Raw genomic sequence first — 27,537 nt, 5'->3', positions numbered from 1 at the left:
CACACATAAATATACATACCTATACATCTCAACGTATACATATATATACACAAACAGACATATACATATATACACATGAAATAATTCATACTGTCTGCCTTTATTCATTCCCATCGCCACCCCGCCACACATGAAATAATAACCCCCTCCCCTTCATGTGCGCAAGGTAGCGCTAGGAAAAGACAACAAAGGCCGCTTTCGTTCACACTCAGTCTCTAGCTGTCGTAATTACGCACTGAAACCACAGCTCCCTTTCCACATCCAGGCCCCACAGAACTTTCCATGGTTTACCCCAGACGCCTCACATGCCCTGGTTCAATCCACTGACAGCACGTCGACCCCGGTATACCACATCATTCCAATTCACTCTATTCCTTGCATGCCTTTCATCCTCCTGCATGTTCAGGTCCTGATCACTCAAAATCTTTTTCACTCCATCCTTCCGCCTTCAATTTGGTCTTCCACTTCTCGTTCCCTCCACCTCTGACACATATATCCTCTTGGTCAATCTTTCCTCACTCATTCTCTCCATGTGACCAAACCATTTCAAAACACCCCCCTCTGCTCTCTCAACCACACTCTTTTTATTACCACACATCTCTCTTACCCTATTTTTACTTACTCGGTCAAACCACCTCACACCACATACTGTCCTCAAACATCTCATTTCCAGCACATCCGCCCTCCTCTGCACAGCTCTATCTATAGCCCACGCCTCGCAACCATATAACATTGTTGGAACCACTATACCTTCAAACACACCCATTTTTGCTTTCCAAGATAATGTTCTCGACTTCCACACATTCTAATCTTATCATAAAACATAAAAACCCTTAAGAGAGCAAACTCACCAAAATATCAAAAAGTAATGAAGACTAACAAAATTTAATGTAAGCTACTGCTTCACATCTAATATTCATCCCCCAAACTTTATTTTGGTACTCATGATATGAAAGTTTCCTAATGTATAATGCCATCCATAAATCAAAAGGACTAACTCAACAATCTGAGTTAATTTACTGTACTAAGTTTAACAGAAAAGCATGCCAAAACATTAACAAAAGAAAGATCTACCTATTCCTTTATCTTTTTTAACAAGAAGGGCATTTATGTTGCCTAATGTCCCACCACGAGTCAAAAACTTCTTTAAATTCAATGGCCTCTCCTGCTTTGGTGAGCATCAGGACGGAATGAACAATGACCTTAATTGCACACATTCACTCTCCAGCTGCCATATACTTCAGGCACTTCCCATTTCCTATCTTGCCAATTCCATCACATCCCACTTTTGCATTTATATCACCCAATATGACCACATTCATCTCATTCTCAAAATTGTTTATGCAGTCATTCAAATTCCTCCAGAAAAGCTTCATTTCATCCTTTCCTCATACAGTCTTCATATTCACAGGTGCATAAACACATACACATGCATAATTCACAATCCCAATCTTTCCTTTCACCTACACTATTCTTGATCCATTCCACCCATGCTCCGTAACACTCCCCATACTCCTGGTGATAGCAGAATTGCACATCCTCTCATACCAACTCTTCTTGCAAACTCCCAGTCTTCCATTCTTTCCACAACCCCAAACCACCTCAAAGTATTGCTTTCACTGTTTCCTTTCAAACACCATTACTTCACTATCCCTCAAATTTACCTTAAATCGCCTATGCTTACAAACATCATAAAAACACACTTACAACCTTCTTCAACTCCACTCTCAGCAAACAAGTCACAGTCTCATCCACACACAGGTTTGTCACTAGCCACCATACCTTACCACTACACTCCATCTGTACACGCCTTTTTATTTTCTGTCAAGAGATGGCAGCACAAGAAGTCTTACAATCCCCAGCAAATGAAAGGCAAATACATACGTGGACTCACGAGATTAAAAGTTTTAGCCTCTTCCTAAACCATTCCTATGATTCATGATCCCTCAAAATGTTAAATGGCAATGACCCCCTAAGTTTTGATCATGAAGAATCTGTTAAGGATACCAGTGAAGATGAATTTTTGAATGAGAAGACATGCTTCAACATCAAAATTGCTCTACTGATGACAGAGAGTGGATTAATATGAAACAATCCTAACCATTTCTCAATTAACATGTCTTATTTCTATATTTCTCAAATTTTCTGTACAAGTTCCTTCCATAAACAAATGTAATGAAATCCTTTTTTATGATCAAATGCTTGTACAAAGAGTTTATTAAAGTTCTCATAACTTTAATTTTTTCCACACACATTCATACCATTTCCCACGTTAGCAACTTAGCATCCAGATCAGTTGAACAATATAACTCTGGAAAATAATTACAGCCTTTTTTAATTTGATGTATCTTACAAATTCATATATTCATATAGATATTTTGTGTTAATCTGCCCATAGGAAATTAATGCAAAACTACAATAAAAAAATTGTCTTTTGAACTACAATTGAAAAAAATCACAGAAGCAAGGGGTTACTATGCAATTATCTAATGAAAATATCTTCCAATATAGAAATGCAAATAAATTCATAATGTACATACAATTAAACTATTTATAGTGCATATCAAAATCTTGAAACTTACTGTAATAAAGGCATTAGGATATTCTCCGACAATACATAATCTCGGCAATCTGGGGAATCTCCTGCAATATTTCCAAGAGCCCATACTGCCTGTTCTTGGACATCCTCAAAATCTGAACTCAAAAGACGGATAAAGATGGGGACACCACCTGCTTCTATCACAATCCGAGTCTGTGTGCTGGTGCCAGATGCTATATTGGTTAGTGCCCAAGCTGCCTCAAACTGAAACAACAGAAGATTATTAGCAAAATCTTCAGAGGGTATAACTGACTTTGTCTGAGATAACTTCAGTCCTGAGCCCCACAATTCTTCATGAAGTATTCCAACAGAATAATACTGTCAAGATTATGTGTAACTGCCAAATTTTCCAAATCTCTCTCTCTCTCTCTACCTTGTAAATATACATCATCAAAATCTTGGAAATACATCTACACCCTAACTTGCAAAATTTCAACTTGAAACATTTCACACTTAAAACACTTGAGAAATAAGGTACATTGTCAACTTATGTACACATTGTACAATGCTATAATATAAAACACATATGAAAAAGTAAACCTTTAACCTAAATTTCCTTAATGTTATGAATCAATATATCCCCAGGAATATGGGAGAAAGAATACTTCTCACATGTCTTAGAAGGTGACCTAAGGGGGATAGAGCAGGGGGCTCAAAACTCTCACCTTCTCATTTTTCAATTTCTAAAGGAAGAAACAGAAGGATTCAAGCAGGGAGTGTTTGTCGTCCTCAAAGGCTCAGACTGGGGTGTCAAAATGTGTGTGGATGTAACTAAGATGAGAAAGGAGAGATAAGTAGTATGTTTAAGGAAAGAAACCTGGATGTCCTGGCTCTGAGTGAAACAAAGCTCAATGGTAAAGGATAAGAATGGTTTGGAAATGTCTTGGAAATAAAATCAGGCATTGGTGAGAGGACAAGAGATAAGGAAGGAGTAGCACTAATCCTGAAATAGTAGTTGTGGGAGTACGTGACAGTGTAAAGAAGTAAACTCTAGATTGATGTAGGTAAAACTAAAAGTAGATGGTGAGAGATGAGTGATTATTAGCGTTTATACAGCCTGGTCATAAAAAGAAAGATCTCGAGAGGTAAGTGTTTTGGGAGCAGCTGAAGGAGTGAGTCAGCAATTTTGGTGCTCAAGACCGGGTATATGTGATGGGTGATTTGAATGCAAAGGTGAGTAATGTGGCAGTTGAGGGTAAATTGGTTCACATGGGGCATTCAGTGTTGTGAATGAAAATGGAGAAGAGCTCGTAGATTTGTGCTGAAAAAAAAAAAGACTGGTGACTGGGAATACTTATTTAAAAAGAGATATACACAAGCATGTGTATGTGAGTGGGCGATATGGTCAAGGGGCACCATTAGATTACAAATTAATTGAGAGGCGTGTAAAAAAGAGACTTTTAGATGTTAATATGCTGAGAGGGGAAGCTGGTGGGATATCTGATCACTATCTTGTGGACATGAAGGTGCAGATTTGAAGAGGTTTTCAAAAACGTAGAAAGAATGTCGGGGAGGAAAGAGTCATGAGAGTAAGTAAGCTTGGAAAGGAGACTTGGGGGGGATGATGGAAATCCTCCCCTCCTATTTCACTTTTCCAAAAGATGGAACAGAGACACAGACCAAATGAAGATTTTCCTTCTGAGGCTCAACCATCTGTTCTTGATGCTACCTCCCTATCATGGGAAATGGCAATTGCCTGTGTGGCAGGGTAGTGACAGCAATGGATGAAGGCAAGCAAGTATGAATATGTACACATGTATATATGTATATTTCTAGGTATGTGTTTTTTTTTTTTTTTTTTTTGCTGTCTCCCGCGTTTGCGAGGTAGCGCAAGGAAACAGACGAAAGAAATGGCCCAACCCACCCCCATACACATGTATATACATACGTCCACACACGCAAATATACATACCTACACAGCTTTCCATGGTTTACCCCAGACGCTTCACATGCCCTGATTCAATCCACTGACAGCACTTCAACCCCGGTATACCACATCGATCCAATTCACTCTATTCCTTGCCCTCCTTTCACCCCCCTGCATGTTCAGGTCCCGATCACACAAAATCTTTTTCACTCCATCTTTCCACCTCCAATTTGGTCTCCCACTTCTCCTCGTTCCCTCCACCTCCGACACATATATCCTCTTGGTCAATCTCTCCTCACTCATTCTCTCCATGTGCCCAAACCATTTCAAAACACCCTCTTCTGCTCTCTCAACCGTGCTCTTTTTATTTCCACACATCTCTCTTACCCTTACGTTACTTACTCGATCAAACCACCTCACACCACACATTGTCCTCAAACATCTCATTTCCAGCACATCCATCCTTCTGCGCACAACTCTATCCATAGCCCACGCCTCGCAACCATACAACATTGTTGGAACCACTATTCCTTCAAACATACCCATTTTTGCTTTCCGAGATAATGTTCTCGACTTCCACACATTCTTCAAGGCTCCCAGAATTTTCGCCCCCTCCCCCACCCTATGATCCACTTCCGCTTCCATGGTTCCATCCGCTGCCAGATCCACTCCCAGATATCTAAAACACTTTACTTCCTCCAGTTTTTCTTCATTCAAACTTGCCTCCCAATTGACTTGACCCTCAACCCTACTGTACCTAATAACCTTGCTCTTATTCACATTTACTCTTAACTTTCTTCTTTCACACACTTTACCAAACTCAGTCACCAGCTTCTGCAGTTTCTCACATGAATCAGCCACCAGCGCTGTATCATCAGCGAACAACAACTGACTCACTTCCCAAGCTCTCTCATCCCCAACAGACTTCATACTTGCCCCTCTTTCCAAAACTCTTGCATTCACCTCCCTAACAACCCCAACCATAAACAAATTAAACAACCATGGAGACATCACACACCCCTGCCGAAAACCTACATTTTGGGTATGTATATGTGTATATTTTTTTTTTTCTTTGTCGCTGTCTCCCGCGTTTGCGAGGTAGCGCAAGGAAACAGACGAAAGAAATGGCCCAACCCACCCCCATACACATGTATATACATACACGTCCACACACGCAAATATACATACCTACACAGCTTTCCATGGTTCACCCCAGACGCTTCACATGCCCTGATTCAATCCACTGACAGCACGTCAACCCGGTATACCACATCGATCCAATTCACTCTATTCCTTGCCCTCCTTTCACCCTCCTGCATGTTCAGGCCCCAATCACACAAAATCTTTTTCACTCCATCTTTCCACCTCCAATTTGGTCTCCCACTTCTCCTCGTTCCCTCCACCTCCGACACATATATCCTCTTGGTCAATCTTTCCTCACTCATTCTCTCCATGTGACCAAATCATTTCAAAACACCCTCTTCTGCTCTCTCAACCACGCTCTTTTTATTTCCACACATCTCTCTTACCCTTACGTTACTTACACGATCAAACCACCTCACACCACACATTGTCCTCAAACATCTCATTTCCAGCACATCCATCCTCCTGCGCACAACTCTATCCATAGCCCATGCCTCGCAACCATACAACATTGTTGGAACCACTATTCCTTCAAACATACCCATTTTTGCTTTCCAAGATAATGTTCTCGACTTCCACACATTCTTCAAGGCTCACAGGATTTTCGCCCCCTCCCCCACCCTATGATCTACTTCCGCTTCCATGGTTCCATCCGCTGCCAGATCCACTCCCAGATATCTAAAACACTTTACTTCCTCCAGTTTTTCTCCATTCAAACTTACCTCCCAATTGACTTGACCCTCAACCCTACTGTACCTAATTACCTTGCTCTTATTCACATTTACTCTTAACTTTCTTCTTTCACACACTTTACCAAACTCAGTCACCAGCTTCTGCAGTTTCTCACATGAATCAGCCACCAGCGCTGTATCATCAGCAAACAACAACTGACTCACTTCCCAAGCTCTCTCATCCCCAACAGACTTCATACTTGCCCCTCTTTCCGAAACTCTTGCATTTACCTCCCTAACAACCCCATCCATAAACAAATTAAACAACCATGGAGACATCACACACCCGCAAACCTACATTCACTGAGAACCAATCACTTTCCTCTCTTCCTACACGTACACATGCCTTACATCCTTAACAAAACTTTTCACTGCTTCTAGCATCTTACGTCACACACCATATACTCTTAAAACCTTCCACAAAGCATCTCTATCAACCCTATCATATGCCTCTTCCAGATCCATAAATGCCACATACAAATCCGTCTGTTTTCTAAGTATTTCTCACATACATTCCTCTATGCAAACACCTAATCCACACATACTCTACCACTTCTGAAACCACACTGCTCTTCCCCAATCTGATGCTCTGTACATGCCTTTACCCTCTCAATCAATACCCTCCCATATAATTTCCCAGGCATTCTCAACAAACTTATGCCTCTGCAATCTGAATACTCACCTTTATCCCCTATGCCTTTGTACAATGGCACTATGCATGCATTCTGCCAATCCTCAGGCACTTCACCATGATCCATACATACATTGAATATCTTTACCAACCAATCAAAAACACAGTCACCCCCCCTTTTTTAATAAATTCCACTGCAATACCATCCAAACCTGCCACCTTGCTGACTTTCATCTTCTGCAAAGCTTTCACTACCTCTTCTCTGTTTACCAAACCATTCTCCCTGACCCTCTCACTTAGCACACCAAACCTTCAAAATATTCACTCCATCTCCTTCTCCCCTCATCACTACATGTTATTACCTCCCCATTTGCCCCCTTCACAGATGTTCCCATTTGTTCTCTTGTCTTACACACTTTCTTTACCACCTTCCAAAACATATTTTTATCCTTCCTAAAATTTAATGATACTCTCTCACCCTAACTCTCATTTGATCTCTTTTTCACCTCTTGCACCTTTCTTTTTTTATCATTTCTTTTTTATCATACTCAGTCGCTGTCCCCTGCATCAGTGAGGTAGCGCAGGGAAACAGACAAAAAATTGGCTCAACCCACACACATACACATGTATATACATAAACACCCACACACGCACATATACATACCTATACATTTCAAAGTATACATATATATACATACACAGACACACATATATACACATGTATATATTCATACCTGCAGGGTTCATCCATTCCCATTGCCACACATGAAATGGCACCCACCTCCCCCACACGTGTGCAAGGTAGTGTTAGGTAAAGAAAACAAAGGCCACATTTGTTCACACTCAGTCTCTCGCGGTCATGTATAATGCACCAAAACCACAAATCCCTTTCCACATCCAGGTCCCACAAAACTTTCCATGGTTTACCCCAAACGCTTCACATGCCCTCGTTCAATCCAATGATAGCAAGTCAACCCAGCATACCATATCATTCCAATTCACTCTATTCCTTGCATGCCTGTATGTTCAGGCCCCTATCACTCAGTCATTTTCACTCCATTCTTCCACCTCCAATTTCTCTCCCACTTCTCCTCGTTCCCTCCACCTCTGACACATATATCCTCTTGGTCAATCTTTCCTCACTCATTCTCTCCATGTGACCAGTTTCAATACACCCTCTTCTGCTCTCTCAACCACACTCTTTTTATTACCACACATCTCTCTTACCCTTTCATCATTTACTTGATCAAACCACCTCACACCACATATTGTCCTCAAACATCTCATTTCCAACACATCCACCCTCCTCCGCACAACCCTATCTATAGCCCATGCCTTGCAACCACATAGCATTTTTGGAACCACTATTCCTTCAAACACTCATTTTTGCTCTCCAATATAATGTTCTTGCCTTCCACATATTCTTCAACGCTCCCAAAACCTTCACCCCCTCCCCCAACTTGTGACTCACTTCCGCTTCCATGGTTCCATCCGCTGCCAAATCCACTCCCAGATATCTAAAACACTTCACTTCCTCCAGTTTTTCTCCATTCAAACTTACCTCCCAATTAATGTCCTTCAACTCTACTAAAACTAATAATCTTTCTCTTATTCACATTTACTCTCAGATTTCTTCTTTCACACACTTTACCAAACTCAGTCACCAGCTTCTGCAGTTTCTCACATGAATCAGCCACCAGCACTGTATCATCTGCGAACAACAAATGAATCACTTCCCAAGCCCCCTCATCCACAACAGACTGCATACTTGCCCCTCTCTCCAAAACTCTTGCATTTACCTTCCTAACCACCCCATCCATAAACAAATTAAACAACCATGGAGACATCACACACTCCTGCCGCACACCAACATTCACTGAGAACCAATCACTTTCCTCTCTTCCTACACGTACACATGCCTTACATCCTAACAAAACTTTTCATTGCTTCCAGCAACTTACCTCCCACACCATATACTCTTAATACCTTCCACAAAGCATCTCTATCAGCTCTATCATACGCCTTCTCTAGAGCCATGAATGCTACAAACAAATCCATGTTTTTTAATTATTTCTCACATATATTCTTCAAAGCAAACACCTGATCCACACATCCTTTACCACTTTTGAAACCACTGCTCTTCCCAAATATGATGCTCTGTACATGCCTTTACCCTCTAAATCAATATCCTCCCATATAATTTCCCAGGAATACTCAACAAACTTATACCTCTGTAATTTGAACATTCACCTTTATCCCCTTTGCCTTTGTACAATGGCACTATGCATGCATTCCACAAATCCTCAGGCACTTCACCATGAACCATACATACATTGAATATCCTCACCAACCAGTCAACAACACAGTTACCCCCATTTTTAAATAAATTCCACTGCAATACCATCCAAACTCGCCGTCTTGCCAGCTTTCATCTTATACAAAGCTTTCACTACCTCTTCTCTGTTTACCAAACCATTCTCTCTGACCCTCTCACTTTGTACACTACCTCGACCAAAACACCCTATATCTGCCACTCTATCATCAAACACATTCAACAAACCTTCAAAATACTTACTACATCTCCTTCTCACTTCACCATTACCTGTCATTACCTCCCCATAGCCCCCTTCACCAAAGTTCCCATTTGTTCTCTCGTCTTACGAACTTTATTTACCTCCTTCCAAAACATATTTTTATTCTCTAAAATTTAATGATACCCTCTCACCCCAACTCTCATTTGCCCTCTTTTTCACCTTTTGCACCTTTCTCTTGACCTCCTGCCTCCTTCTTTTATACATCTCCCAGTCATTTGCACTACTTCCCTGCAAAAATCGTCCAAACACCTCTCTCCTCTCTTTCACTAACAATCTTACTTCATCATTCCACCACTCACTACCCTTTCTAATCTGCCCACCTCCAACCTTTCTCATGCCACATGTATCTTTTGCACAAGCCATCACTGCTTCCCTAAATACACCCCATTCCTCACCAACTCCCCACATATCATCTGCTCTCACCTTTTGCCATTCTACACTCAATCTCCCCTGGTGCTTCCTCACACAAGACTCCTTTCCAAGCTCACTTACTCTCACCACTCTCTTCTACCCAACATTCTCTTTTCTTTTCTGGAAACCTCAACAAATCTTCATCCTTGCCTCCACAAGATAGTGCTCAGTCATCCCTGCAGCTGCCCCTCTCTTTTACATGCCTATCAATCAACATGTAATCCAATAATACCCTTCAACCATCTCTTCTACTCACATACGTATATTTATATATATCTCCCTTTTCAAACCTACTATTCCCAGCCCTTTTTCAGCATACAAATCCACAAGCTCTTCACCATTTCCATTTACAACACTGAACACCCCATGTACACCAATTACTCCCTCAACTGACATATTACTCACTTTTGCATTTTAATCACCTATCACTATAACCCGGTCTCGTGCATCTAAGTGGCTAACACACACACTCTGCTGTTCCCAAAACTCTTGCATCTCATGATCCTTCTTCTCATGACCAGATGCATATGCACCAATAATCACCCATTTCTCTCTTTCACTTTCAGTTTTACCCATATCAATACAGAATTTACTTTCTTACACTCAATCACATACCCCCACAACTACTTCAGGAGTGGTCCTACTCCTTCCTATCAATTCATATACAATCCAGTAATGCCCTCTGACCATCTTTCCTACTCATCCATACTTATATACATCCCTCTCTTTAAACCAGGCTGCTCACCATTCCTCTTGAATACCCAACATCCTCTAATTATACTCTAAACTTCCACATTACTCATTCTTCTTTTTAAATCATTCAAATACCTTCAAATAAACCCATCTTTGCACTGATAGTGAGTGACCTCTCCTTCAACATTCTCTTAAACCCTTTTATCAACTATACATGAGTCACGTTTTTTATACCATGTGTTGGCAATGGCTAAGTAAGCCACAAGATTACTTTTTTATCAAATTTAGTGTGCCAGGCTGGCAATCATTGTCCTCCCAGAAAGTGCTGTCCCTGATTAGGGATAGTTGAGCTACATCCTGATGAGGTTTTTTTTTTTTTTTTATTTTATACTTTGTCGCTGTCTCCCGCGTTTGCGAGGTAGCACAAGGAAACAGACGAAAGAAATGGCCCAACCCCCCCCCATACACATGTACATACACACGTCCACACACGCAAATATACATACCTACACAGCTTTCCATGGTTTACCCCAGACGCTTCACATGCCTTGATTCAATCCACTGACAGCACGTCAACCCCTGTATACCACATCGCTCCAATTCACTCTATTCCTTGCCCTCCTTTCACCCTCCTGCATGTTCAGGCCCCGATCACACAAAATCTTTTTCACTCCATCTTTCCAACTCCAATTTGGTCTCCCTCTTCTCCTCGTTCCCTCCACCTCCGACACATATATCCTCTTCGTCAACCTTTCCTCACTCATTCTCTCCATGTGCCCAAACCATTTCAAAACACCCTCTTCTGCTCTCTCAACCACGCTCTTTTTATTTCCACACATCTCTCTTACCCTTACGTTACTTACTCGATCAAACCACCTCACACCACACATTGTCCTCAGACATCTCATTTCCAGCACATCCATCCTCCTGCGCACAACTCTATCCATAGCCCATGCCTCGCAACCATACAACATTGTTGGAACCACTATTCCTTCAAACATACCCATTTTTGCTTTCCGAGATAATGTTCTCGACTTCCACACATTCTTCAAGGCTCCCAGAATTTTCGCCCCCTCCCCCACCCTATGATCCACTTCCGCTTCCATGGTTCCATCCACTGCCAGATCCACTCCCAGATATCTAAAACACTTCACTTCCTCCAGTTTTTCTCCATTCAAACTCACCTCCCAATTGACTTGACCCTCAACCCTACTGTACCTAATAACCTTGCTCTTATTCACATTTACTCTTAACTTTCTTCTTCCACACACTTTACCAAACTCAGACACCAGCTTCTGCAGTTTCTCACATGAATCAGCCACCAGCGCTGTATCATCAGCGAACAACAGCTGACTCACTTCCCAAGCTCTCTCATCCCCAACAGACTTCATACTTGCCCCTCTTTCCAAAACTCTTGCATTTACCTCCCTAACAACCCCATCCATAAACAAATTAAACAACCATGGAGACATCACACACCCCTGCCGCAAACCTACATTCACTGAGAACCAATTACTTTCCTCTCTTCCTACACGTACACATGCCTGATGAGTTTTTTTTTTTTTTTTTTTTTTTTTTTTTTTTTTTGTCGCTGTCTCCCGCGTTTGCGAGGTAGCGCAAGGAAACAGACGAAAGAAATGGCCCAACCCCCCCCCATACACATGTACATACACACGTCCACACACGCAAATATACATACCTACACAGCCTTCCATGGTTTACCCCAGACACTTCACATGCCTTGATTCAATCCACTGACAGCACGTCAACCCCTGTATACCACATCGCTCCAATTCACTCTATTCCTTGCCCTCCTTTCACCCTCCTGCATGTTCAGGCCCCGATCACACAAAATCCTTTTCACTCCATCTTTCCACCTCCAATTTGGTCTCCCTCTTCTCCTCGTTCCCTCCACCTCCGACACATATATCCTCTTGGTCAATCTTTCCTCACTCATTCTCTCCATGTGCCCAAACCATTTCAAAACACCCTCTTCTGCTCTCTCAACCACGCTCTTTTTATTTCCACACATCTCTCTTACCCTTACGTTACTTACTCGATCACACCACCTCACACCACACATTGTCCTCAAACATCTCATTTCCAGCACATCCATCCTCCTGCGCACAACTCTATCCATAGCCCACGCCTCGCAACCATACAACATTGTTGGAACTACTATTCCTTCAAACATACCCATTTTTGCTTTCCGGGATAATGTTCTCGACTTCCACACATTTTTCAAGGCTCCCAAAATTTTCGCCCCCTCCCCCACCCTATGATCCACTTCCGCTTCCATGGTTCCATCCGCCTGATGAGGTATATCATCAAAATACCTCAGTCCATCACAATGCACTTTGGAGTGAAGAGGTATAGCTTGAAAGATGAAGAAAATGAAGAAAACTAAGATTATAGCTCTAATGACAATAAGTACACCTTTCATACCATAGATATCAGTAGCGATGATGATACATGTGTCTAACAGCCCTCTTTATTATAAAAAAAGATAATTTTCGTGAATGACGATGAAAACACGTTCAAAGTCATGTACTGGCTGCAACTTCATCTACTTTTTTGGACTTTCAAGACAGGCCAGCACAAGCAATAAGACCAAACAATTAGAAGAAAAGCAACATGCACAAGAATATAATGTAGTAAATACAAATATAAAAAACAGAGGTTGAGAAAACATCAAACTACAGTACAAGGATACTTTAGAATGAATAAGGTTAGTAAGCTGTATCATCTTGTTCATCAGTATCTCCCTCTCCAAAGCTTATTCTCAAAATGACAATATTATGGAGCAGGTAAGCATAAAGTAAATACATTACTACATTAGCCTGCAAACAAACTTAATACCCAGTAGTATTACTCCAAAGGGTGCAAATAATTTTAATACTTTAGTATTACTTCATATGGTGCAAACAAGTTGAATACAGTGTAGTATTACTTCATTCATTTTGCTATATATCGTAAATTTTATATACCTTCACTGCAGTGAAATTGGTAAAAATTCATGATCTGGAGTACATAATACTTATATTTGAACATATAGATGTAAAAATTGACAATGTAAGAGCAAAAAAAGTGCTGCAAATTGATAACTATCACAAACACTTATGCACATGCAGTAGCACATATCTCAAGAAAGTTGCTTCATTATCATGAAGCCATCATTCTATATAATATGATATTTGGTGTATACTTTATTACAGAGCAACAGGTGAAGATATGCATGTAGTAAAGGACAATGAAAGAACAAAAACTGCATTAACATTTATGCAATAGCTAAGGGACTGGGAGTGAAGGTTCACTGATGAAAGACAGCTAACAAAAAAATGTGGCAAGCATCTTGCGACTCATGTATTGCACATGACAATGATTCTTTATCTAACTCATGCTCACCTATTTCATTTCATACAGTATTTCTAGTTTTATCTTTTTTAATATGTGCACTCATATTCCCCATTTCTTCTTTTAAAAATAAAAAAGCAGCAGATGGGAAATGCAGCATTTATTACACTCTGTAACTCACTTCCAAACCCGTCATTCTATCCACTGCCATATCTACTTCTTTCATTGTGATTTCAATTAAATACAAAAAATGCAATTGTCCTTAACCTGAGAACCATACATACAAAAACCGATTTATCAGGTTCCATGACAAACAGTAACACACATGTAGATGAAAAATATCTAGAGGTAGAGAGTGTGATTACAATATTCTCTGCTACCCTAGCATAACACTGAAATGGATATACTGAAGGTCATGCAATGGCTACAAAACTGACATAAATCAATTACCTGCAGCGTACAATGTCCATCTCTTTGAAGGAATTCAACAAATTTTGGGACAATGCCAGTCTGGATAACTTCATCTATGGGAGGATTCGGCTCCCTTGAAAGTAATTTGCGAAACTTCTGTGTGGCATTGAGCTGAGCTTCAAGGTCATCACTGTAGAGAACTTGAACCATCTCTGAAGTAATCAGGCTACCACCCACAACTCCACCCTGCTGATTACTCTCCTGAGGTAAAGCAGGATATCATACTTTCAGAGCTTGTCATCATTATCATCATTGAGAACAAGAAAAGGAAAACTAAGTTAAAGCACTTATCGTACAGGGCTGACTTTTCAGCCAACAACTGACAGTTTGCAACTGCTGTACAGTACTGCTTATTTCTAACTAAATGTCCTCTCCTTAAGTAATCTGTATACAGTATGGATGGAAAATCAAAATCTTAAAGTTAGTAACTCGTCTAGTCAATAGAATTCCCTTATCTTCATCAATCATGAACAATATTAACATGTTACACTAACTTTCAAAAACTGATTAATAATACAACACTTACCAATAATAATTACTGAAAAATTAGATCTCTATAACAAATCCGACATCCAAATTTAAGTTTTTAGTTTTGTTCTGCTTTTACAATGGAAGCTCAAGTCAGAAAGAAGTCCAGAACAAGACTGGGACTTAAATATAATAGAATGAGGGTAATGAAAGGGAAAAAGAAGAGACAAGGAAAAGTATTTAAAAATTTTTGGGGAAAGGAAAAACATGTCTTTCAAAAACTGTCAGTTCACAGTTATTGCAAAAGACATGACACCGTAGAGAATTCCACAGCTTCAAGGTGTAAAGAAAGAAACAGTTATCGAAAAAGCCCACACTTGACTTGCTAACGGCCACAAATTAATAAAGTGACTCAACAGCTTCCACAATCCTGCACGGTCTGGTTAGTGGTGGTGGCCCAAAAGCAGCCAGCTCATGGGAGCAAAACCCAAAGTAATACCTAAAGGAGAGGGAAAATGAACCAACCTTCTGGTGTAGCATACGTAGTCAAATTTTTAATCAGCCCAGGAGAGTTGATAAGTTGGACTGCTTTATACTAAACTCTTTCCAAGTAAAGAAGCGGAGGTAGAAGCATCCCAGTTGTGAGAGCAGATACATTTTTGTTTGGAAGAAAAGCATCCCAGTTGTGAGAGCAGATACATTTTTGTTTGGAAGAAAAGAAATTTAGACATCTAAACAGGAACCCCAGTTTCCTTGAGGCAGACTTAGCTATTTCCACAAAAGTGGGGTTTCTAAGATCGTGTGGGTGTTACAGTAATACCATGTATGTTCACTGAGTCAAGAAGTGAAATTATAGAACCATCGAAGGAAAGAGGAAACTTGACAGGAATTTTTGATTGAATATTGGGCAGAAACATGCATGGGTATATGCGCATGTGAAAAAGAAGACTATGTGAAGGAAGAATGAAATACAGCATTTCTGAAGAAATTTGAATGACTGTGAGAATGGCTTTGAGATGGAGAGAAAGGTGTTTGTAATGGGTGATAACAATGCAAAAGTGGAATGTGATGAAATTGGCGAGATTGTTGGTAAATGGAGAATGCCCAGAGCAATTGAGAATAAACATTATCTTGTGGAAGTCTGTGCTCAGAGAGGGTTCATTCCCTGCAACCTTGTAAATGCCTTTTTTCATCAAGATGATCCATAAGCATACACAGATGAGAAATGATGGAAGAGAGAAGCAAAAAGATTTGACTGATCATATGGTAGTTGATGAAAGGACAAGAAAGGCTGTGCTAGATGCTGAAGTAATGAGAGGATTCTTTGGAGACTGACCATTTCATAGTTCTTTTGGGAGAAAGCATCGCAGAGAAGTAGAGGCATGATGTAAGGAAGAATGGTGAGCAGATGAATCAGAAAGAATGAAAGAAGTATGAAAGGAGGGTGACCAAAAGTTCAGATAGAAGTGCAGTAAATGTGGGGATGCAGTCATGTGAATGAGGTATTTAAAATGTTGAGAGAAAGACTGTCAAAGGTTGGAGAATTAGTCGCTGGATACAAGGTCTTGAGATATAGGAATAAAAAGGGACATGCATGGTGGAATGAAAGGGAGATGGAATGAGTTCTGAAGAACTGATGAATGTAGGTGAAGGTGAGGCAGCAGCTGTTACATGCATGCATATGGAGGATGGAAGGTAGAGGATAAAAGAAAAAAGATTTACAACAAGAATGGATATAAAAAGGCAATAATGAGGCTGAAGGTAGGAAAGGCACCTGGAGTGGATATTGTTAAAGATGAAATGCTGAAGCATGGAGGAGAAATTGTGATAGACTGGCTGAATTTAATAATTTAGCACATAATTTAGCATGGAAACTAAAAGTTGTGCAGGAGGATTGAGTGAGTGCTATTTTTCATCTATATCTAATATACTCTGTCACTGTCTCCTGCATTAGCAAGGTAGTGCAAGGAAACAGACGAAAGAATGGCCCAACCCACCCACATACACACGTATACACATACACGTCCACACACGCACATATACACACATATACATTTCAACGTATACATATATATATATACATTTTTTTCATTATACTTTGTCGCTGTCTCCTACGTCAGCGAGGTAGCGCAAGGAAACAGATGAAAGAATGGCCCAACCCACCTACATTTTTTTTTTTTTTTTTTGCTTTGTCGCTGTCTCCCGCGTTTGCGAGGTAGCGCAAGGAAACAGACAAAAGAAATGGCCCAACCCACCCCCATACACATGTACATACATACGTCCACACACGCAAATATACATACCTACACAGCTTTCCATGGTTTACCCCAGACGCTTCACATGCCCTGGTTCAATCCACTGACAGCACGTCAACCCCGGTATACCACATCGATCCAATTCACTCTATTCCTTGCCCTCCTTTCACCCTCCTGCATGTTCAGGCCCCGATCATACAAAATCTTTTTCACTCCATCTTTCCACCTCCAATTTGGTCTCCCACTTCTCCTCGTTCCCTCCACCTCTGACACAAATATCCTCTTGGTCAATCTTTCCTCACTCATTCTCTCCATGTGCCCAAACCATTTCAAAACACCCTCTTCTGCTCTCTCAACCACGCTCTTTTTATTTCCACACATCTCTCTTACCCTTACGTTACTTACTCAATCAAACCACCTCACACCACACATTGTCCTCAAACATCTCATTTCCAGCACATCCATTGTCCTCAAACATCTCATTTCCAGCACATCCATCCTCCTGCGCACAACTCTATCCATAGCCCACGCCTCGCAACCATACAACATTGTTGGAACCACTATTCCTTCAAACATACCCATTTTTGCTTTCCGAGATAATGTTCTCGACTTCCACACATTCTTCAAGGCTCCCAGGATTTTCGCCCCCTCCCCAACCCTATGATCCACTTCCGCTTCCAAGGTTCCATCTGCTGCCAGATCCACTCCCAGATATCTAAAACACTTTACTTCCTCCAGTTTTTCTCCATTCAAACTTACCTCCCAATTGACTTGACCCTCAACCCTACTGTACCTAATAACCTTGCTCTTATTCACATTTACTCTTAACTTTCTTCTTTCACACACTTTACCAAACTCAGTCACCAGCTTCTGCAGTTTCTCACATGAATCAGCCACCAGCGCTGTAACATCAGCAAACAACAACTGACTCACTTCCCAAGCTCTCTCATCCCCAACAGACTTCATACTTGCCCCTCTTTCCAAAACTCTTGCATTTACCTCCCTAACAACCCCATCCATAAACAAATTAAACAACCATGGAGACATCACACACCCCTGCCGCAAACCTACATTCACTGAGAACCAATCACTTTCCTCTCTTCCTACACGTACACATGCCTTACATTCTCGATAAAAACTTTTCACTGCTTCTAACAACTTGCCTCCCACCTACATTTATATCATCTATTTTATTACACTTTGTCGCTGTCTCCCGCATTAGCGAGGCAGTGCAAGGAAACAGATGAAAGAATGGCCCAACCCACCCACGTACACATGTATATACACATACACGTCCACACACAGCACAAATACATACCTATCCATCTCAACATATACATATATATATATATATATACATATATATACATATATATATATATATATATATATATATATATACACACAAAGACATATACATATATACACATGTACAAATTCATATTGTCTGCCCTTATTCATACCCGTCACCACCCCGTCACACATGAAATAACAACACCCTCCCCCCGCATATACATGTGTATACCCACCCACATACACACGTATATACATACATGTCCACACACAACACATGTACCTACCTATACATCTCATTGTGTATATATATATATATATATATATATATATATATATGGAAGTAAGGGGAGTGGGGGAGGAATGGGATGTATTTAGGGAATCAGTGATGGATTGCGCAAAAGATGCTTGTGGCATGAGAAGAGTGGGAGGTGGGCTGTTTAGAAAGGGTAGTGAGTGGTGGGATGAAGAAGTAAGAGTATTAGTGAAAGAGAAGAGAGAGGCATTTGGACGATTTTTGCAGGGAAAAAATGCAATTGAGTGGGAGAAGTATAAAAGAAAGAGACAGGAGGTCAAGAGAAAGGTGCAAGAGGTGAAAAAAAGGGCAAATGAGAGTTGGGGTGAGAGACTATCAGTAAATTTTAGGGAGAATAAAAAGATGTTCCGGAAGGAGGTAAATAGGGTGCGTAAGACAAGGGAGCAAATGGGAACTTCAGTGAAGGGCGTAAATGGGGAGGTGATAACAAGTAGTGGTGATGTGAGAAGGAGATGGAATGAGTATTTTGAAGGTTTGTTGAATGTGTCTGATGACAGAGTGGCAGATATAGGGTGTTTGGGTCGAGGTGGTGTGCAAAGTGAGAGGGTTAGGGAAAATGATTTGGTAAACAGAGAGGAGGTAGTAAAAGCTTTGCGGAAGATGAAAGCCGGCAAGGCAGCAGGTTTGGATGGTATTGCAGTGGAATTTATTAAAAAAGGGGGTGACTGTATTATTGACTGGTTGGTAAGGTTATTTAATGTATGTATGACTCATGGTGAGGTGCCTGAGGATTGGGGGAATGCGTGCATAGTACCATTGTGCAAAGGCAAAGGGGATAAGAGTGAGTGCTCAAATTACAGAGGTAAATTTACAGAGGTAAATTATATGGGAGGGTATTGATTGAGAGGGTGAAGGCATGTACAGAGCATCAGATTGGGGAAGAGCAGTGTGGTTTCAGAAGTGGTAGAGGATGTGTGGATCAGGTGTTTGCTTTGAAGAATGTATGTGAGAAATACTTAGAAAAGCAAATGGATTTGTATGTAGCATTTATGGATCTGGAGAAGGCATATGATAGAGTTGATAGAGATGCTCTGTGGAAGGTATTAAGAATATATGGTGTGGGAGGCAAGTTGTTAGAAGCAGTGAAAAGTTGTTATCGAGGATGTAAGGCATGTGTACGTGTAGGAAGAGAGGAAAGTGATTGGTTCTCAGTGAATGTAGGTTTGCGGCAGGGGTGTGTGATGTCTCCATGGTTGTTTAATTTGTTTATGGATGGGGTTGTTAGGGAGGTGAATGCAAGAGTTTTGGAAAGAGGGGCAAGTATGAAGTCTGTTGGGGATGAGAGAGCTTGGGAAGTGAGTCAGTTGTTGTTCGCTGATGATACAGCGCTGGTGGCTGATTCATGTGAGAAACTGCAGAAGCTGGTGACTGAGTTTGGTAAAGTGTGTGAAAGAAGAAAGTTAAGAGTAAATGTGAATAAGAGCAAGGTTATTAGGTACAGTAGGGTTGAGGGTCAAGTCAATTGGGAGGTGAGTTTGAATGGAGAAAAACTGGAGGAAGTGAAGTGTTTTAGATATCTGGGAGTGGATCTGGTAGCGGATGGAACCATGGAAGCGGAAGTGGATCATAGGGTGGGGGAGGGGGCGAAAATTCTGGGAGCCTTGAAGAATGTGTGGAAGTCGAGAACATTATCTCGGAAAGCAAAAATGGGTATGTTTGAAGGAATAGTGGTTCCAACAATGTTGTATGGTTGCGAGGCGTGGGCTATGGATAGAGTTGTGCGCAGGAGGATGGATGTGCTGGAAATTAGATGTTTGAGGACAATGTGTGGTGTGAGGTGGTTGGATCAAGTAAGTAACGTAAGGGTAAGAGAAATGTGTGGAAATAAAAAGAGCGTGGTTGAGAGAGCAGAAGAGGGTGTTTTGAAATGGTTTGGGCACATGGAGAGAATGAGTGAGGAAAGATTGACCAAGAGGATATATGTGTCGGAGGTGGAGGGAACGAGGAGAAGAGGGAGACCAAATTGGAGGTGGAAAGATGGAGTGAAAAAGATTTTGTGTGATCGGGGCCTGAACATGCAGGAGGGTGAAAGGAGGGCAAGGAGTAGAGTGAATTGGAGTGATGTGGTATACAGGGGTTGACGTGCTGTCAGTGGATTGAATCAAGGCATGTGAAGCGTCTGGGGTAAACCATGGAAAGCTGTGTAGGTATGTATATTTGCATGTGTGGACGTGTGTATGTACATGTGTATGGGGGGGGGTTGGGCCATTTCTTTCGTCTGTTTCCTTGCGCTACCTCGCAAACGCGGGAGACAGCGACAAAGTATAAAAAAAAAAAAAAAAAAAAAAATATATATATATATATATATATATATATATATATATATATATATATACACACACAGATATATACATATATACACATGTACATAACTCATACTGTCTGCCCTTATTCATTCCCGCTGCCACCCCGCCACACATGAAATGACAACCCCCTCCCTCTGCATGTGCACGAGGTAGCGCTAGGAAAAGACAACAAAGGCCACATTCGTTCACAATCAGTCTCTAGCTGTCATGTATAATGCACCAAAACCACAGCTCCCTTTCCACATCCAGGCCCCACAGAACTTTCCATGGTTTACTCCAGACACAATGCCCTGCTTCAATCCACTGACAGCACGTCGACCCTGGTATACCAAATCATTCCAATTCACTCTATTCCTTGCACGCCTTTCCCCCTCCTGCATGTTCAGGCCCCGATCGCTCAAAATCTTTTTCACTCCATTCTTCCACCTCCAATTTGGTCTACCACTTCTTGTTCCATCCACCTCTGACGCGCATATTTTCTTTGTCAATCTTTCCTCACTCATTTCTCTCCATGTGACCAAACCATTTCAACACACCCTCTTCTGCTCTCTCAACCACACTCTTATTATTACCACACATCTCTCTTACCCTTTCATTACTTAATCAAACCACTTCACACCACATACTGTCCTCAAACATCTCGTTTCCAACATATCCACCCTCCTCTGCACAACCCTATCTGTAGCCCACACCTCGCAACCATGTGACATTGTTGGAACCACTACTCTTTCAAACACACCCATTTTTGCCTTACACATTTTTCAATGCTTCCAAAATATTCGCCCCACCCCCACCCTGAGTGAATGCTATAATTGTGTGCTAAGGATGTATGTAGCAATTATACTGGCATAGGTCTGTTATACATAATAGGATAAGTGTATGCAAGAGCAGTAATTGACAGGGCGATAATTCAGAAAAAGTAAGGAGCAACAGGATTTTAGGAAAAGAAGAGGATATATGGATCAGATTTTTGTGGAGATAATGACTGCGGAAAAGTATCTAGCAAAAGATAAGAGGTTGCATGAAGCTTTTATGGATGTGGAGAAAGTGTATGATAGAGTTGAGAGGAATGTTTTATGGGATGTGTTAAGGGTATACGGGGTAGAAGAACAACTGCATGTGTAAGAGTGGATGAAGAGTTGAGCGAAAGGGGCAGGGCTGTGTGATGTCATCGTGGGTCTTTAACACATATATGGATGGAGAGATAAGAGAGGCGAAAGCACAATTTGAAAAAGGGGGTGCAGAGATTGGGTGTGGCAGTGCAGTATGGTGGCTTGGAAAAAGCTTATTTGTGGATGATATTGCATTGTTTGTCGAGAGTGACGATAGGTTGACAAAGGGTGTAGGTGTCATCAATGATAAGTATTAGTGTAGTAGAGTAATGGTGTCTAATAGGAAACAGTATGAAAGTACAGATTTTGCAAAACCCTATATGGTGAAAGGAGAAAGTGTATTAAACTGTATTATAGATACTTATTTTTTCTATTATACTTAATCGCCGTCTCCCGTGTCAGCGAGGTAGTGCAAGGAAACAGACGAGGAATGGCCAAACCCATCCACATGCATGTACATAAACACCCATACATGCACATATACATTTCAACGTATACATACATATACATACACAGACATATACATACATACACATGTACATATCATACTTACTGCCTTCATCCATTCCCTTCGCCACCCCACCACACATGAAACAGCATTCACCCCCTCCACCGAGGTAGCATCAGGAAAAGGCAACAAAGGCCACATTCACTCACACTGAGTCTATAGCTGTCATGTGTAATGCACCACAACCACAGCTCCCTTTCCACATCCAGGCCCCATAGACCTTTCCATGGTTTACCCCAGATGCTTCACAAGCCCTGGTTCAATCCACTGACAGCACGTCGACCCCAGTGTAAATATGGGGGGATAAAGACTGCACAAGGTGAGAGAATTTAAGTATTTAGGAGCTATCTTGGGTAAGTTTGGTGATACTGAAGGAGAGAGAAGGGAGACAGCAATAGAGGGAAGAAGAGTCAGTTGGTCCCTCAACAGAAAAATGAAGGATAAAGGTGTAAATATAAACATGAAAAAAGGATTATGGGACAGCATAGTCCTTCCTACCCTGACCTATGTAGCCAAAACATGGATATGGAATGAATCATGGGGGTCATGAATCTAGGCTGGGGAAAAGAGATATTTCTTTCAGAGGAGCACGTAGTATGACTAAATGGAATGAAGAAAGAAATGAGAGATGTAGTATGGCAAGAAATGCAAAGGGAAAGAATTGTGGAATGGTAGTGGGTGAAACTTAATACTTTGAGGTGGTTTGGACATGTAGAAAAAATGCAAGATGGGGAGTTTACATGGAGAGTGCATTATAGTACAATTAAAGGGGTTAATGTGAGAGGATGACCACCTATGACATGGAAAATAGAGTAGAAGAGTACTAGAGGGACAGAAATGGTGGAAAAACGTGTGGAACAATGTATGTGAGGAAGTCATACAAGAACAGGGATAAGTAAAGACTCTTTTGCTGTGGCCACCCCATTGATGGAATTTTCCAGAGGGAATGGACATCAAAGATATATATAGATAGATAGATTTATAGATATATAAAAGGGGCAAAAACTGAAACTTGGATGCATTAAACCGAACCACATTTTGTCCAACCCACTGTCTACGTCTGTGCTTACAGAGGAACATGACAAAACGTGATGCACATCAAGTGAGAGAAGAAGCTGAACTGAGGGAAATGGAGGAATGCACTGCTGAGTCATCAGTGTATGAGTGCATCTGACTATTTGTGGAAGAAAGTAAACTGTAGATCTTTTTCTTTCAAACTATTCGCCATTTCCCGCATTTGCGAGGTAGCATTAAGAACAGAGGACTGGGCCTCTGAGGGAATACCCTCACCTGGCCCAATTCTCTGTTCCTTCTTTTGGAAAATTGAAAAAAAAACCGAGAGGGGAGGATTTCCAGCCCCCCGCTCCCTCCCCTTTTAGTCGCCTTCTACGACACGCAGGGAATATCTATGATAACAAAATTACTAGTTTGCTTCTAAGTGCATTTCTATGATATACAAAAAAAAAAATCACATAAAAACAATGTTCTCTATTGGAACATAAGGAAGCATGCTTCCGAAAATTATCTGAGTACAACAATTTCTCTACCTATATCTCTAATGCTCATCCCCTTTGGGAACTCCCTCAAGATGGTGGCTATGACAAAAGAGTCTACATAACTGTTCAACTTGTGTTGCTTCTGAGTCTTTAAATACCTCACCCTTAACTGGCTACTGGCAGAAGGTAACTCTACAACAGTTTTTAGAGGCTCCTACCTCATGTTCCTGCCAACTACTATTACCTAATGTGTCTCCCTAATGTCCCTGCCTATGTTCCATAACTGAAGTTATACATTTACAATCATTTTTTCACTTTCATAACATATCTTAAGGGAGCCTCCATTTCAAAAATCAAAACCCAAAATCACTAGGGTACAGAGATAAAAGCAATCACTGGGTTCAAATGAAGGTACTGTATGAAACAAGCTAACTCTTTTCTCTGCAATTGTATCTATGCAGACTGATAACACAAGTTACATGAAACAGACATCCTTGGCATTATCATCAAAATCCAGGTTAAACCTCCACTTGCATCACATCTATCTAATTGTCAGTTGTGGTGTGTTCTTGTGTTCGACAGCAGTTTGCTAAATATCACTTGTCAAATACTTGAAATAAGATGTCACATGTCTATATCAGACCAAGTATGCACCAGGTTCAATATAACAATGGTAGTGCATGATATTCAAACAATAAGATGATGCTGATAATGAGAATCAGTGAAGTGGTGATGCTAGATGTTCTAACAGTTATATTCAAACACTTGTAATGATAAACAGACAGGCAGTAATGTAACACTAGTGATGCTAAATGTTCCAATAATCATATCAAAACACTTGTAATGTGAGCAGTGAGGCAGTAATGTAATACTAATGATGCATACTGTTCAATTATTAAAGCACTGGTATCAAAAGTTAGTGAAGTACTATGTGACACCAGTGAAGCAAGAAGTTTAAACAGTTGTATTACAACAAAGGTAACAAGAAGCAGTAAAGGAATAATGTAACATGGGTGATGTAGTGTTCAAACAGTCAAGTTAAGGTAATGATGAGTTGTGAAGCAGGAATTTAACACTGGTTAAGATATTCAATATTTCAATAATGTAAAACTAGTGATGCACACTGCTACAGCAATGACAAAGCATCACTGATAATTACGACTATTAAAACAATAATGTACCACTGATATGTGGTTTTTTGGTTAGGTCACACCAGTAATGGCAGTTCTTGGAAACTTAGGTAAGGACAGGTGCTAAATATGGTAATGGCAAATGCTGAAACAATTCTGATGTAACAATGGTAATGAAACTGTAGATAAAAGGTAGAAAAAGTGTAGAAGACTGGACAGAACCTAAGGAACACTGCTCTTGAGGGAGAAAGGGAAAGAGACTGATCCATTAATAACCATAAGGACAGGTCAGCCAGGCAGGAAGCTAGATATATGGGAGCAAAGTTGAGGCAGGGAAGCCTAGAGAGGAGCACTTACAGATGAGACCTCAATGCCACACTCTGTCAAAAGCTTTGAATACATCAAGGGCAACTACAAAAGATTCTCCAAAGTCTTTCAGGATGATGATCAGACATTACTAAGTGGATCTTGCCTTATGGAAGCCATTCTAATTATTTGAGAAAACTGTGAGATTCAAGATGTCTGAGGATATGAGAATTGAGGAGGGAGTCAAAGACCTGGAAATGGTATATGTCAAAGCAACAGGATGATAGCTGGACTAATTAGAACAATCACCCTTCTTTGGGATGGTATGTGCCAATGAATGTTTCCAAATGGAAGAAAAATTTCTGGTCTTAAAAAATATTATTCAAATGACCAAGCACAGGTGCTAGTTTTGAGACCCATTCTTTCAGTACACAGGGATGGATGCCATCAGGTCCATAAGCAATGCTTGTGTTTAGAGAGAAAAGTACCTTTCAGACAGTTCAAAAAGAGGGGCATAAGATTAGTAAAAGGAGCATCAGTGGGTGAGGGAACATTAGAGCCATCACAGGCAGAGTTATTGGAGAAATGAGAACCAAAGAGAGTTGCTTTGTCTATAGCAGAGACAGGTATTGTACCATCAGACCAGAATAGTGAAGGAAAGGTTGAACAACATAAGTGTCAAGAAGTGCCCTTAGCTTGAGATCAGGAAGACCTAACTGTGGATGAAGAAGAGAGGTTATCACACTTCCTTAGAATAAAGGAATGCTTTGCCTCATGGATAATGTACGTGCAGTGATTAGAGGCAGTTGTAACAGTGAATGGGAACTGGAGGAGGGAGTTTTTTCCAAGCCCAACATGCCTCAATGGCCTTAGAATGTGTAAAACTGAACCATGGATGGAAGAGGTCATCTTTGAAGAAGGGGAGATAAATACTTCCATTCCCCCAACATTAACCTCTGCTATGTGATTGGCAGAGACAAATACCACAAAGGAAATAGTAATTCACTAAATGAAAGTCATACACTTTTTCTATAGGTTACTCCAATCAACTTTGCTGAGATGAAAATACTTACATTAAGAAGGCTCCACTGGAGGAGGAGGAGCCTCTAACATAGAAACATTTATGACAAAGACGTTGGATGAACCAACTAGGGGCAAAATTATGTGGCTGCAGCATGAAGGATTAGAGGTGATAAACAGACCCAGAATATTAGATGAGTTGTCAATCCCCTATCATCCATATGGAACGAATTCAACCATTCACTATGGTAATCACTGAAATCCCCTAGGTAGAGGATCCTGGGCAAGAGAATGACATAGCCCATTGGCCCAAGTTTAGATGGTCAAAGAAAACAGAATAGTAGGCATAACAAAGGAACAAAGTACAAGCTGGGAAACAAATTTTGAGCCAGATAACATCAGTGTTTGGGAACTTACAGTCCTTATGGCATGCCATAGGTGTGTTGCTGCTGGAATAAGCACAGTCAACACTTCTGAAATGGAATCATGTTTGGGGATTTTAATTGGATACAAGATAAGGGCTAGTGACAACCCATTAGACAATTTGGTCTTGAAGAAAAGCAAATCCCATGGTGGTCAACAGAAGAGAAGTTACTAAAGAGATCAAGAGGTTGGTTTCGGGAAAAGAAAAAGAGGCAGGCGTATTAGATAGAGAACAGTTGCCGCAGGAGCCAGCACTACTACTGTCTGAGCCCTCCCCCTCATTGGCAGTAGAGTTAGACAGGAAAAAAAGAGATTCTTAGCACACCATGATGCCAAGGACGAGGGGCTATAGGTCCGTTGGACTTTATGATGCTTACAATTCAAACTGACTGTACAGACAGAAGCTCACA

At 40.9% G+C, this 27,537-nt stretch overlaps 1 protein-coding gene across 2 annotated transcripts in view; it reads right to left on the bottom strand.

Moving 5' to 3' along the window:
• The window catches only part of Kap-alpha1 (karyopherin alpha1), an 88,841-nt gene that overhangs the window by 44,162 nt on the left and 17,142 nt on the right, over nt 1–27,537 (bottom strand). For both annotated transcript variants that reach the window (XM_071695621.1, XM_071695615.1), the window contains exons 3-4: nt 14,474–14,695; nt 2,583–2,803 (exon numbers count right to left, since the gene is read on the bottom strand). In XM_071695621.1, the coding sequence (XP_071551722.1) occupies nt 2,583–2,803; nt 14,474–14,695 (443 nt within the window). The remainder of the gene's footprint in view (nt 1–2,582; nt 2,804–14,473; nt 14,696–27,537) is intronic.

This window comes from Panulirus ornatus, chromosome 4 (genome assembly GCF_036320965.1).
Source record: "Panulirus ornatus isolate Po-2019 chromosome 4, ASM3632096v1, whole genome shotgun sequence".
Taxonomy (NCBI): Eukaryota; Metazoa; Arthropoda; class Malacostraca; order Decapoda; family Palinuridae; genus Panulirus; species Panulirus ornatus.
Note: the sequence above shows the minus strand (reverse complement) of the source record. Positions and strands in the feature narration are given on the sequence as shown.